The sequence below is a fragment of the Meriones unguiculatus genome, chromosome 1, assembly GCF_030254825.1.
Source record: "Meriones unguiculatus strain TT.TT164.6M chromosome 1, Bangor_MerUng_6.1, whole genome shotgun sequence".
NCBI classification, from domain to species: Eukaryota; Metazoa; Chordata; class Mammalia; order Rodentia; family Muridae; genus Meriones; species Meriones unguiculatus.
In genome coordinates, this window is record NC_083349.1 from 45702008 (window position 1) to 45717158 (window position 15151).

The window sequence follows — 15151 nt, forward strand, 5'->3', positions numbered from 1 at the left end:
TTCCACTACAAGGATATTCTAAATTTAGAACTCTTGATGAACTATTTTGGGCACCAGTGACGCACCAGTTATGAGCTTCTGTGTGTGCGCGTGTGCGCATGTGCCTGACCAAGCCTTGTTACACTGTTCAGCCCACCTCAAACTCAGCCTCCTACCTCAGCCTCCTGTTGAGCTGAGGTTATGGTAGAAGTCCATTATGCCTGGATCCATCCGATGAGATTGCCGTCCCTTTCCTCCATCACTCCTTCTATTTATTTGCTTACGCGGTTATATCTTTATTGTTTGAGAATATCATATTTGTATATAGTGAGATAAGATCGTATCAACTCATGTCATTCCTCACACTCCCAACTGGCCCCGTATAGAGCTTCATCATCTCTTACTCCACCTCCAAACAGTGAACACTGTAGTTCATTGTGCGTTACTATTCTTTCGTGTGGGACAGCACACAATGTCAGATGCCCATGAGAGCGGGACATTGAGTGAGAAGACTATATGACAGAAACTCAAGGAGCAGGACACTGGGGTCAAATTCAGAACGATAGAATTTATTAATTTTACACGCAGATAACTGCACGACACATGTACACACGAGAAATTTGAGTGTTATTTAGAATACTGACATGATTTGGTTGAGTGTTAGAAATTTTATTTGAAAATAGTTCAACAAATTCGTTTTGAATATTAATATTCTAAAATTAAAAAATGCATTGTATCAAAATTTTGATCACTTAGAAAACCGTAAACACTGTGATTCAAGCCAGCAATTGTCTGTGCGCTGAGACACAACATGTGCTTTGAGGATAAACGTGACTTCACTTGTCTGCCAAGACTCTACCCTGCTCTCTTCTGGCTTTTTCAAGGCTTTCAAAGGTGATCATTCCTTTTGGTAGCTCCAACTTGGTCTTTTCTGTTTCTAGTATGTCTTCGGCTTCACCTTAGATAAAATGCAGAAATGTGTGAGGTGATGAAGGGGTCACCAGCACTTTGTAAGAGGACCTGATTGCTGTTTCAGGGACACACTGTAACACTATGTACCCGTGACTCTAAACCTCAGAGTTTAGCGTTTCTCTCAGGAGGAGGAAGGTACTACTCTAGGGAAACACAAGGATGGATTCTGAAAACCCAGCCTGAGCTATAATTCTAGACAAGAGGGTCATGAGTTCAAAGTCAGCCTGGGGTACATAGGGAGTTTGTGTCTCAGAAACAGTACAAAAAAAGAAACAATAGATGCATGAAGAGATAGATATAACCACCTTGATTTGACCAATATACAATACATACATATAAGCAATTGCCAACTGACACTAAAAATAAGTAAGGTTGTCTGCAAAATGAAGTATACTTATAGAAACCCTTAGAATTCTTTCCCAAAGCTTTAAAATGTCAACATTTCCCAGTTTCTGCTCTCAATGCTCAACAGAATAGAAGGTTTAGCCTTGATTTGGCGTATGCCAGTTTCCACGATGGACATGCTTCCACATGACCAATCTCAAGCCACAGCGGGTGCTGCTGAGGCTGAGGCTGAGGCTGAGGCTGTTCTTTATTGCACCTGTACGCTGCTTCTGTGACTCCAACTGCAGTGTAATCAGAGTGTGTGTGTGCGTGTGCATGTGTGTGTGTGTGTGTGTGTGTGGTTTGTACGTGAGCATGTATGTGTGTGTTCACTTGTATACACTTGTGTGTAGAGGCCAGAGGTTGCTCTCCAGTGTCCTCAGGCAATATCTACTGTTTTTGTTTCAGTGTTTAAGACAAGATCTCAGACTGCCTGGAGCTTGCCAAGTAGGCTAGGTTGGCTAGCCAGGGAGCCCCGGAGATCTGCCTGTCTCTGTCTCCCTGGTACTGAGATTACAAACTTGCACCACCACACACAGCTTTTTTACACAGGTTCTGGGGCCCTCATGCTTGCAAAGTAAAGTGAGCACTTTACTGATGGAGCCATCTCCCAGCCCCAGGAGGAAATCTTGAACCGTAGATTAATCAGGACACAGAAACTCTAGTTTGGGAAGCCTTACTTTTCATTCGTTGTAGAAGCGTCCCGTAGCCCAGGTCATACTGGTAGACAAAGATGAAGCTTAGTGGGAGTATAGGAGCGAGAAAGGCTGGCTTCTTTTGCTTTATTGCTCTGTTTCAGAAACAGAAAGGTGAATGTCAACAATGATCTGCTTTTTGGAAGAATGTACGCCTTCGCGTAAGGTTCATTCATCTGAGTCTTCTATAGAAATTGACTTTCCTTGCCCAGTACACCTTCCAAGATTCTTTGGTTCTCAATGGGAAGGATCTATGACTTGCTAATCTTACTCTGACGTCAGGGCTTAGATTTCTCCTTTTAAAGTGGATACTACCGTTTGGGACCCTTGGGAATCAAGCACAGAGGCCATTCACCTTTGTGCCCTCTTTAACTTCTACACTAGAGAAAGAGACAAAAGGGATATAAGGAACTAAAGGCAGAATGCACTGTTCTGAGAGGAGCAAGCTGGGGGAGGGTCCTTTGTTTACATAAATACTCCAAGTTCGGAGTCCTACATCAGCCAACTTAACAGAGCTATGATGGCAGCAAAGACTTCGTTATTTCAGGAACTCTTCAAGTAAGTTGTAAACATACCCAGCTGTCAAAGAGATGGTTGCAATGCTAAAAAAGGTTCCAAAATATTTGAGGAATTCCCGAGACCAGGCGATCTGCACGGCCATTTGCCTTTCCCGCATCTCATTCTGCAAGGTCAGCTGCCTTTCTAGCTAAGGACAAAAGACAAAGCAGGTTACTCAGCTTTCACCCAGGAACAGCATTACAGCCTGCCTCTCCTTCTTCTGTGCTGATGCACTTTCTTTTTGTGTAAATCACAATAGACTCTGGCTAAATTGTTCTGCTGTGTAATTGTCCCTTTTGGCAGGGACGATCCTGTCACATATATGCAGGACACCGCTCGTGGTCGCTGAGGTCTTGACTGGATTTTTGTGAACTCAAGCCACAAATGTGTTTCCAGCCTTTTCTGTTTCATGTGAGGAAAGATTTATGAGTCACTAAACACACACACACCTTGCTGGCTTTGTTGACCAGACTTGTATGAAAATCATTTTGCCTTTCACTCATGCTGCCTTCCAAATATACCCAAATAAAAATTGAAATGCCAGGTCAACACACAGTGATGAAGGGGTATTGCTTTGAGAAGTCAATAGAGATTTTTGTCACACACACACACACACACACACACACACATAAAATTCTATCTATGTATCTATCTATGTACCTATGTATGTATGTATGTATGTATGTATGTATGTATCTATCTATCTATCTATCTATCACCTTCTGCTACTTTAGTCAGTGCCTGTCTTGAACAGCCTAAAACACAGGACACAGTATCTGATTGGATTTAAAAAAAATACACTGAAGGAGTAGCAAAATGAAAACTTAAGCCCATGATTTGAAGCACTTGAGTCTTCAAAGAGAAACGTGTTTTCTTCTTGGCTTTTTAATTATAAAACCTTGACAGTACTCATCGTCAGCAAAGCTCAGCAACAGAAAGCTGGAGCTCATGATGAAAGAAAAGTCATGTGACCTGGTTTCTGCTCACGCTCTCTTTCTACTGCGGCAGGAACTGAGAGAGGAGAATGGGTTTTGGTGTAAGGATAAAGCTTGGCCACTCTGCCCTTCCTGGGAGTTGTAGTTCAGGAGATTGTCAAGGCCAGGCAGACCTGGGGAAATCCCCTAAACTGAGAGGATTCTGGGAGGGAGGAACCAAAGTAGAGAGACAATGGTTGCAGGGCAGATCTGGGTTCAGAGCAGGCCTGAGAGAGACATTTGGGTTAATCTCAGCTACAAAGGTGTCTGCACGGGAAGGTGTCATGACACTCGGGAAGGTTCCCGGGAAATACCTCAAAATTAGAAGCAGGTGGCATACCAGAAGGTCACTAAATCCTAGGGCCAGGAGAACTCACAGCAGACACTTGGGTAGAGAATATAAGCCAGAGGAGGCTGGAGAAGGCAGCTAGGTCTCAAGGGTCCGCAGCATTGAAAGGTGTCGAAGTCATGGCCGGACTCGCCTGGAGCATGCTCAGTGCCCTCAGAACAAATCACCTCACATTCTCCAGGTGGCTGTAAACAACAGCAGAGACGCTGCCCTCCACCAGGGATGCCTTCTCCAGCGCCTGTGCCACCTGAGGTCGCCTAGGCCAAACCGAGATTGTTCCATGGAAAAGTGGTCAGAGAAGGAGAAAGCAAGAAGGAAGTAAGCCACTTTTCCTTGCCAAAACTTGCTTCTAGCAGTAGAAGTTGAGGTTCACTTTGAGTTCCGTTAAATATATGTAATATGCTTTTGTACACATGAATATTGAGTGTGTAAAACCCATCCCTGTTAGGTCACCTATTGCCCAAACTCACATAACAATGTGTACCTCCCAAAGTGATGTAAATAGAGGAATCAATAATTTGTGTTCAGATAAAAAGGCGTCTAGACCAAAACAAGACACAGAAAAGCCTGACATCACTGTCTTGAGTTGTAAACGTCTGTGGAGCTCTTCAAAGCTCCAGGAGCCATACCACCAACCCCCCCCCCCCCAAAAAAAAAGACATTTCTCATGTTAACTGGAGGTTAGGTCAGCACGAGTTTAGCTTGCATTTATTTATTTATTTATTTATTTATTTATTTATTTATTTATTGTGGGATGGTCTAGGTAGTTCTAGTGTGCAGGTGGGACTGAGAACTACTGCCTAAAGGAACTACCGCAGGATAGATTTTCCTTCTCTCTCTCTCCCCTCCCAGTAAACATCAAGTGGATATATCAAAGGTAGTAAGCAGAGAGCTTTATGAAGATCATGGGACAAAATAACACAATGTGATGTTGTGATGAACACAGAACACTCTGTTCCTGTCACGTGAATGAACTTTATAGAAAAGAGCAACCTCAAGATTTTATAAACCAGCCAAGAACTCAGAGGACGCCTGAGATGGGACGAGACTGCGACAGGATCCTGTGACTGCCTGACAAACACACGGCATCAGGAAAGGGAAAGAAAACTATCTAACTCTGCAGAAATGGTTGTCAAATTAGAGAGGAAAAGGCCTGTCCTCAGATACTGGGCGCTGGCTGTTCACGCTCCATCTCGCAGGTTAACAGTTCCGCACCAGGCTTGGTAGTATACAACTATAATTCTAGAACTCAGGAGGGGACGTAGAAAGAGGAATCATAGATTTGGGGCCAACTTGGGCTACATTGCCACCCTGTCTCGAGGGACAACCACACAAACACACACACACACACACACACACACACACACACACACATGTCGATTTACAGCAGTGCCGGGCACACGGTAAGTAACCATAAGTATTATCTCCTGTGGTAGCATAGTATTGTCAATATATTCTCTGGCTAAAGACACCAGGGATATACCTATGGTTGAAAATCTGGGCTTGGTGGCTTGTGGCAACAAAGGAGATGCCGTGCAGTGGGTGTCTTAGTAAGCAGGCATCAGAGAGGCCTCCTGGTGGAGCAGGTTCCAACATCTGGAAACAACCCATCATAGATACTGTTATCCAGAGACTTGGCCACCGGATCCAGCATTGTACAAGGTATAAAAATTAAAAAAAATTAAAAATATTACTGTGCTAAAAAAAATAAATGATTTATAATCACCAAGCATGTTATTCACAGTGTCTGAACCATATGCAATTTGGCATCACCAAAATTCTGTATTGTGCTCACTCTTTTAAAATAGAAATTCTCATTTCTTAAGGTAATGGTTTTATGCATATCTAGATGCGTGTGGAGATGTCAGTAGTACCCAGCAGGTGAAAAGGGGGTTGGGGAAGAAAGGGAGGAAAGAAGGGAATGACCTAATCTTTCATTTACTGTAGTTTTTAAAAACTTTGAGGTCTTCAATCTTTAAAGCAACAAAAAAACCTTGAAGCTAATGCCTTTCTTTTGGGGAAATATAACTGCAAATAGTTATGTCTTCATAATATTTGGCATCTAAACAATGTATAATGACTGAAAAACTAAAATACACCCATATACAGTCAATTCAGGTCTGCAATGGCATAATTATTAGAATAAATAACCTCCTGACCCAAAAGCTAGATTTATTAAACATCCTAAACAAAACCTAAGCATGAACCTAAAACTAGCATCAGTTTTCCTAATAGCGTGTTCCTAAAAGCGTGTTTACTGAGCAGGATCCAAATACTTTTCCTCTAAGAAAAGGCCTACATAAAATGCTTGAACCATGTCAGGACAGTGAGAAAAAGCTCTCTACCTCACCTTCTCCTGTTTGCATCCTCACTGACTGGCCAGGGTCTGCCCGCTGCTGAGCTACGTACTGGCTAAATATGTGACCTTTAGAAAAGCTTCTGGCGGTCCGTCTTTAACAGACACATTAATATTCATCATTCTCGGGGCTGGAGAGACGGCCCAGGGGTTAAGAGCACTGTCTGCTCTTCCAAAGGATCCAGATTCAATTCCCAGCACCCACATGGCGGCTCACAACTGTCTGTAATGCCAATCCCAAGGGATCCGACACCCTCGCGCTGATGCACATAAAGTAAAAAAATTAAATAAATTAAAAAAAATTTATCATTCTCGGTTCCTAATACAGCGTTGAACTCACTGGCTGCCATCTTTGACCTGTTCAAGAATGCGTGCTCCCACTGAGCACCGAGGTACTTCAGCACCTAATTCATGTGCTCCTGACTAATTCACAAGTTGCTGACTGCGGTAATGTCTAAGAAAGAAATCCCTCGCTGGGTCTGAAAGTGTTTCTGTTTACTTCCACATTTGGAACTATTCTTGTTTGGTTCTGTGACTGTGATTAAACCACCATGCTCAAAAATCAACGTTGGAAGGACAGGGTTTATTTCATTTTCCAGGGCGTCATCCTTCATTGGGGCAAGTCAGGTCTGGCGCACAAGGCTGGACCCTGGACCCGTATGGGAGCACTGTTTTCTAGTCGGGGGGGCTCCCCGTTCAGCTAGCTTTTCTATACTGCCCACAGTGGGCGGGGCCTTCCCACAGCACTCACCAGTCAAGACACTCTCTCAGAGACATGGCCCATGTAATTGAAGCAGTTCTCCATCTTTTCAGGCCACTCCCGGCACCAAACTGACAATAAAAACTAACCAGGGTAAAAACATCGCATCTTCCATCGGTTGATTTTACTAAAAACGAAGAGAATCTACACTATCTTTTTTTAAGTTTTCGGCACACATAGGTCAAGGTCTGTCTCTCGTGTTTGGGTGGCTTTTGTTTTCTCTCAGGCTGTTCCCTGAACACAGTTACCGCCCCTTCGTCTCAGCACTGGCCGTCCTGCTTGGCCTGCAGCCCCACAGTGCGGCTTGGGCCGCAGCTTCTGTAGTTTGCATTTCCATCCCACATCACGACATCAAGACGCTTCTCAGACGTTTGGGTGCTAGAAAATTGTTTCTGTGCGCCATCTAGTGGTACCGTGAAAAAATGTTCATTTTTAACTCTATAGCTCATCCTCAGTAACACAAGTTAGAAGAGGCAGTGTCTATTAGAAAACTGAACATTGATGATGACACCATTATAACTACTAATGTGGGACCTTCCCCTCTTAAACATTCTCCCTCTTTCTCTCCCCCTTTCTCATAGCAGTACTGGGAACTGAACCCAGGGCTTTGCGGATGCTCTACCACTGAGCCATAGCCCGAAGCCCTAATGCTTTGTGTGAAATTCTCAAAAACCAATTTTTTGATAAGAAAAAAAAAAAAAAATTCTTCTTCTTTTTTTGTGGTTCCTGAAGAGGAAAACAAAGACCTTGTGCATATTAGTCACTGGACATCTGCAAAATTATCTAATCTCCTGAGACTATGTGGGGACCCCACAATACTTATTCTTTGCGTGATTATTCGACTGATGTAGTCTGAGCAAAGTTTGCAGTGAGGAAGAGAGGCTGATCCAGTTCAAGATACTATACACACGCACACACGTAAGCATATAGTGAAATTGATGTGTCCTGTCCATATAGAAAACTCATGGTGACCAAATCTCTCCCCCTTGTGAGCTCTCTGATGCTCTTCCTTGCAGGGCTTACAGAAACAGGCGGGAGAAAAGGAGGGAGCTGCAGGGAGCCCCTTGCTCAAGACATCAGTACCCCCTTCTAGGCACAGGCGCCAAGTGCTCCCTGCTTGGTAAAGCTGCCCCTCCCCCCCACAATCACACACACACACACACACACACACACACACACAGAGGTCACAAACCAGCTAGGTTAAGCAATAGAAAAATTTTCTGTTTCTCGGTTCTGGAATCTAGAAACTCCAAGTCAATGTAGTTGATTCCTTGACAAGCTGTGAGGAGCCCACTATCCCTGGCTTATAAATGACTGTGTCCATATCTGGGGTGCATGACCAAATTTCCTCTCAAAAGCCACCAACTTATCCTATTAAGACCCACCCTGTAGATTCATTTTAACTTGATTACCTCTGTAAGGACCCTATCTTCAAATGATGCCATATTGGGGTTAGGATTCCAACACACAAATGGTGAGGGGTCTCAATTCGGGTAGCAACTGAAGTGTCAGAGAAGCGAGGCTATCGTTGCTCTATTGATGGGCTTTTGTTTAAAGTAAACCTTGCTCTGCGGAAGCCTGTGATCCTCGGGTGTGACATCTCCCATTGTAAACATGGAATCCAAGCCAGGACAAGTGCAAGGAAGGGGCCTGTCCGCTAGTCAAATGAGGATGGTGCATGTTTGAAGGCCCAACCGGTCAGGACACGCCTATTCCCTTCTGAGACACTGCTCTAGGGAAATTTCCACCCTGTCTGCTTCCAGCTAAGACAAAGCTGCTGGCTCAACGGGGGTTGGGTTCCCAGGTTGGGTTCACCTTTGGCTTACTAAGCTGAAGATTGGTGGCTGATCCAACGTGACCTCACTGGCACACCTAGAAGACCTGATCATTGGGATCGATGGTGAAACCTCGGATCAGTCAGGGGACCACCGAGGGCCATGGACATCCCTGCGCATTCTTGATGGGAGGGCCAAAAGAGGCAAGGAGCTAACTCCTGGAGCCATCTCTTGTGCGAGAGTCAGTGAACAGCCCGAAGGAAAGAAGCAGAGCAAAAGCCCCCAGGCTGCTCTAGTTCATGGTTCATTGTGAAAATCAGTAGATTCCCCTAAACTCTGGGTTCCACAGAGTGCAGGGCACCTGTAAGCCCATGCTCATTTTTGCCACCTCTGTGAGCTCTGAGCAGCACGAGGAAATGACACCAGTGCCACACTCACGCTGTTTCAATGCAGCGCTAAAATCCTCTACTGTGGGAGTCTCTGGCCCTTTTCCGAGAGGAAGAAACTCCCCGAATCTTCATAGACCCTGAGGTCGTATAGTCTGATAGAATGAAATTCCTGTCATTTCCATGCACAGGCCACTCTAAGTTTCTGAACACTGGGCTGATCCCTGTCCTGTAAGCCTCCTTTGTCACTGCTCTGTTACAGCAAAACAAAACAAAACAAAAACAAAAAACAAAAAAACTTGCCCATTCTTTCAATTTTTTTCCATTTCCCCCAAAGAAACCTCTATCCTGCATGGAAATGTTTGTAAGTCTTTTACAGCAGCTGGGAAGAGCGTCACGTATCTGTCATCCTAGCACCGAAGAGACAGAGGCAGGAGGACCAGAAGTTCAAGGGCATCTTTGGTGACATAACCAACCTGAAGCTGGCCTAGGCTATGTGAAACTCTAACTTTAAAAAAAAAAAAAAAGGCTTTTAAAAGCAATGAAGCAATGACAGCAACATCAATAACGTGGCTAGCTTTTCCTTCCTGGAGCCTCTCTGAAGGGCATATCTTCATCTAGGACACAGAGCAGGAGCCCGAGGACAGATCATGTGGGCATTGGGGTTGATGCGGGTTCATCCAGGCAGTCTGGTTTACCTCCCACTCGTACTGCCCAGGAGTAGGACTTTCTACTCTCAGAGCCATAATGAGCCACGGGGGCCTCACGATCATTGCCTAAAATCTTAGCGAGACAATGTGGCCGTCAAACTTTTTTAACATCCAGCTGCGTCTTAGAATATTTTAAAATACCTTGACAACTGATATCAGGCAATTCAGAAACCTCTTTGATTTTTTTTTTCTAAACAACTACTGTATAATCCAAGGTCAAGTGTCACAGTCTGTAACCGTTTCCTAATGCTGCTTTAAGAAATTATTATCCGAGGTCAAAGGGCCGAAATCTGTTTCTTTGGCTTTTCCAACTTACTGAGGCTGGATAGATAGATAGATAGATAGATAGATAGATAGATAGATAGATAGATAGATATTTGACCCATGGCCCTGATTCACTCCATAGTTAAAACCAGTAGAGCACTGCTCAGCTTGCGTTTGTGTTTAAGATTTCTATGTGTAGCAATATAACATTTTAATTTCTCTTTCTCTCTCTCTCTCTCTCTCTCTCACACACACACACAGTCTTCTAAAAGCCCTGGAAATTACAACGAATCCATACGGATAACCCAGGATAGCACCTCTTCAGATGAACACATTGTAAAGTCCTTTCCGTGTAAGGTATCATATTCCTAATAGGTCCACAGGTTCTAGGAAGCCAGGATACTTTGGGGAAGGGGCATATTCTGTTCATAATATACTCTAAGCAATCACCTAGTTGCGCAGAAGTTTGACTCAACTATCTGGACTCAACTGTCTGGACTGGAGACATGGGCCATTTGCCGGTTAGTTAGTCATCCATATTATCTTGTCTCTGAGGATGATCCCAGGAGCATTTTGGCAAGGGGTCATGGGGAGTCAAGGAGAACGTACCTCGAGAGCACCGTTCTAGAAATTTCAGATGGTCAGGAACATAACATCGTCACCACCACGTACCTGGAGTCGAGCGTGCGTAACCATGAACTCCTGTTGGTTTTTCATGTTTTCACTCATGGATTTTGAGAATATAAACCCCATCTTGACCTAAAGCACGGAAATGCAAGGCAACTTTAAATGACAGATTCTGCATCCTTATTCATGCTCTGGGCTACTATCAACGGTGACAGTGTAAAAAAAGAGACAAAAGCTGACCAAGGGTCTAACCTCGGGCACACTTACCCAGCCTGGCCATCATTTACTCAGCCAAGCCCGGCTGACTGAAATGACTTCCCATCTCTCCCTGCTCTGTAAACACACAGTTTCCTCATGTTTCTCCCCACTATAAATCTACTGCTATTCTCCTTCCTACTTCCTGTTCAGGAAGACAGTTAGACCTTGTACCCGAGGATGTGTGCTCAGAATAACTTTTGTCTGTCCTCCTTGAACTTGTGTCTTGAGGTTTGGGTGTCAGTATTCTTCCTGAAGTCCCCTGCTCCCATCCCCCTTTGACACACGTCTCGTTCCCTTCCTCTTGCAGCTGATATCCCCTAGTCTTCTCCAGGTTACCAAGGGTAACCTCAAAGGAGGGAAGGGTGAGGATGCTTACATGCCCTTGCAAACGCACTTTTAAAAAACTCTCCGTGTGTGCAAGTGTGTGTGAGAGAATATATATATCCATGTGTGTGAGCGCAGGTGTGTGTGCCACAGCACGTGTCCGAGGATAACCCCAGTATTGGTCTTCGCTTTCCACCTTGGTTGAGCTGTTCATGCTGCTCTCAGCTGTGTGCTCCAGGCTAGCTGGTGGGGAGGTTTCCAGGATTCTTCTGTCTCTGCCTCTCATCTCACCACTGGTATTACATGCTACCATGCCCAGCTTTTCACTGATAATGCAGAAATCCATATTTTTGTTTTGTTTTGTTTTTGGTTTTTTGAGTCAGGGTTTCTCTGTGTATTATTGCCTGTCCTGGACTCGCTTTGTAGACCAGGCTGGCCTCGAACTCACAGAGATCCGCCTGCCTCTGCCTCTGAAGTGCTGGGATTACAGGCGTGTGCCACCACACCCTGCTCAGAAATGCATTTTTAAAGTGACTGCATTGTAGAATTTCTCTATTACTCCCAATGGAAGCTACAGCACAATAAACTCATTCTAAGTTGGAAATACCATTGAGAAAAGTGCATTTACTACACCTAATAATACTGAACATGATGGTTTACCTTAACTTGCTTTAAACGTACCCAGAACACTTACATTGCCCTACAGTAAAGCATAGAACTTTTTATAATAATGTCTTCAATATAACTTATTGAATATTATAGCAAAATTAAAAACAGAATGGTTCTTTAATCCCAGCTCTTGGGAGGCAGAGGCAGTCAGATCTCTGAGTTCAAGGCTAGCCTGGTCTATAGAGCTAGTTCCAGGACAGCCAGAGCTACACAGAGAAGCCCTCTGTCCCGAAAAACCAAACCAACCAACCAAACAAACAAATAAACCAGAATAGTTGTTCTGTCTTACTAGCCTGGGAAATGAATTCAGATTTTGAAGTTTGTTTTCTTATGCTGCATATTGCCTTTGTATCATCGTGACTTAAAATCTGTGCCTCGAGTCCACCTCCGCATCATCGGGCACCGCCCTCATCTTTTATCTTAGCTTATCTTACCTAACAGCTACCAAGGAGGGCTATAAACGGTAGGTGGGTCAGAACTCCTAATTTTGTCCTAAATACAACTGAGCACGTGCAGAAAACACTTTAGTTAGTTACTGGTTTTTCTTTCAGAAGACCATAAGGCCCAGGGTAACGTCACAACTTCTCTACTTTAATCATTGTTTTTTTTTGTTTGTTTGTTTGTTTTGTTTTTGTTTTAATAAGCCATTGAATGCCTTCACACCGCAGTAGCCAGTCTCAATGCTTTACAGCCAGTATTTGTGTGGATTCTGAGAGAACCCCAGAAAGGATTTCCATGTACAGAAATTCTGGGTGTAGAGTCACTCAGGAAATGAGCAGGGAGAACAGGGCTGTTCACACCTGCAGTGGTTACCCTGTCAGTAGGGCTCCCTGTGACTTCCTTCCCTGTATTCCGTCAAAGAACACACTCTGGAGTGACAGGCACTTGAGCCAGTCATCGGCAGAGCTGCTTTCCTAGGTCCTAGGAAGAAAGAGCAGAGCCCTAAGCAGGCCTGGGAAGTCTTGAGGATTGCTCCCTGATTGTCACTGTCCCGCTCAGACCCATGAGCAGAGACAGGGGACACTCTTGGGGGAAGGAGGATCTGGCAGCTTACTCTGTTATCTAAGTATTGACAGACCTCTGAGTCATCTCCAGCTGAGCTTGCGGGAGAAACGTTATCATCTGTCTTGATGGTCTCATAGCTTCTACATGACACAAACACTTGCACAGAAGGTCTGTGCAAAAAAAGGTCTGATTCAAAAGAAGAAAAACTTTGGCTCAGGCTCCTCACGGTTCCTTGGTTTCCTTCTGCACATAGGAACAGAAGGTTGAATCTTTCCATCTGCTGCAAACATCTTCAAAGAAATCTACTGGTTTCTAGTCAACACACACACACACACACACACACACACACACACACCTGTGTTCCTCAGCACGCTCCTATTTATAAGTGGGTGAGCTTTCACTTGAGGTGGTGGGCCAATCCTTGTGTCAATCATCTAGAGGAGAAAACTACTTTGGGAAGCGAGGATTTAGCCTTACCTGTTGCTGGGCCTTGCAGTCTTGGAGTTGGACTTTGGATGTGTCAGGGGAAGGTGCACGGTTAAAGGGAGAAGGCAAACAGAAAGTGTCCCTCTGGGCGGTCACACCTGCAAATGAGTACACCGCACCCTGTAACTTCACCCTTGAGCAGTGTTTTCGACCTCCTCTCCTTGATACCCAACAAAGCCATTTGCACCCTTACCTTAGGATGTTTCAAACACCTTCAATTTTCTCTCTCCCAGGGACAAAATGTTATCAGCAAATAAGAGCGGCCTCAAACAGACTTTATTACAGGTCACACAGGACACCAGAGTGTCTTAGAGGATTGAGAATATTGAGCTGTAGGCTGCAGGCTGCTCCTATTTTTTGTTTGTTTGTTTGGGGGGTTGGGGTGGGGAAGTGGAAATGCTGGTGCTTCAGCTCTGAGCAGCCATGATTCGAATTGCTTTGGGAAGGTGTGTTTCTGGAGCAATTAGTTTGTGAAAATCCCAGACAGACTTTCTCTGGACACCAAGACTTGATTTGAAAGGGGAAAGAATTCCGTGGTTTCTGTCACCCAGGTCTCTGCCCTGATTTGTCACCAGAATTTGTGGCTGGATCACATCATCACAATCCTTCTCAATAAACCTTCCAAATCATATTCCCTAGCGGGAAGCGCATGAGCTCTGGGGCTGTTTTCTGTTATTGTTTCCACTTTTGCTCTGTGGAGGCAGTTTGCCGTCGTTAAGGTATTTCCCCAAAAGGTATCCCATTTCCCTATCCTTTGCACTCTGCAGGCTTGTCCAAACTTGGCGACAGTGCTCCTGAGAGAACATGTTCACAGAGCGGGGTTGGCAATACCTGTCAGGCTCGGGGGCATCCGCAGAACCCAGGGCCCAGGCCTCCCCTGCGCAGCCGGAGCTGCGGGTGTGCGGGGCCTTGCCACCTCCTCACCATCCCTCCTTCCCTCCCTCCCTCCCTCCCTCCCTCCCAGCGACCTGTGGCCTGAGGCACTCACGCGACACGCTGCGGGGATGGTGACCACAGCGGAGACCTCTAGCCGGCGCTCTAAACCGGTCAGGGCGTGGACAGTACCTTGCTTGGCAGAGCCTCGGGATTGGCTGGCTATGACAGTAGATTACTCGCTTCAGCCAATCAGCGTGGCCTTTGGCTCGGGGAAGCGCTCGGTTCCCGCGGGCGCTCGGGGTGTCCTTCCGGTGCAGGCGCCCGGGAGCCGGGAGGTGGGTGGGGCGGGTCAGGGCGGCAAATTCCAACTTGCGGCGGCTGCTAGAGCGGGTGGCTTTGGGGGAAGGCCGAGAAGGCGGCGTGGCAATGTCCTTCCCGGGACTGTAAGAACGCCCCCGGCAAACGGCAGGAAGGTAAACAGAAAAGAAAAGCAGCGGCCAGAATGTCCGTGTTGCCGTCTGCGCTTTCCCTGCTCGCACCCTTCCCAGCCCTGCCTGTCTCGAGGATGCTCCCAGCCTCGCGGAGGAAGCACTCGGGCTCGATGCGCCACGGGTGGGAAAGCGGCTTGTATAGATGCTCCCAGCGTCAGTCCTCCGTTCACACAGCCCGAAGGGAAAATTGGCAACTGTACGTGGGAGCGGGTGTGTTGCAAGGGCTGAAAGCTTTTGAAGGGAGATGAGCAGC

The 15151-nt window shown here is 45.6% G+C and overlaps 1 protein-coding gene across 1 annotated transcript; it reads right to left on the bottom strand.

Moving 5' to 3' along the window:
• Window positions 1-527: 527 nt before the first annotated feature.
• Window positions 528-14672, bottom strand: Plgrkt (plasminogen receptor with a C-terminal lysine). Its single transcript, XM_021634237.2, has 6 exons — window positions 14520-14672; window positions 13523-13629; window positions 10835-10921; window positions 2606-2736; window positions 2016-2125; window positions 528-937 (listed from the first exon to the last, which is right to left on the bottom strand). The coding sequence occupies exons 3-6, from the start codon at window positions 10913-10915 to the stop codon at window positions 816-818; spliced, it is 444 nt and encodes a 147-aa protein (XP_021489912.1). The 5' UTR covers window positions 10916-10921; window positions 13523-13629; window positions 14520-14672; the 3' UTR covers window positions 528-815.
• Window positions 14673-15151: the final 479 nt, after the last annotated feature.

What these genes read in the sequence shown, in the direction of transcription:
- Plgrkt (XM_021634237.2), bottom strand. Translation starts at nt 10,915, where the DNA reads ATGGGGTTTATATTCTCAAAATCCATGAGTGAAAACATGAAAAACCAA. An exon ending in TTACGCACGCTCGACTCCAG is followed by an intron (nt 2,737 to 10,834) that starts GTACGTGGTGGT and finishes TTTTGTCCTTAG; the next exon opens with CTAGAAAGGCAGCTGACCTT. An exon ending in ACCATCTCTTTGACAGCTGG is followed by an intron (nt 2,126 to 2,605) that starts GTATGTTTACAA and finishes TTTCTGAAACAG; the next exon opens with AGCAATAAAGCAAAAGAAGC.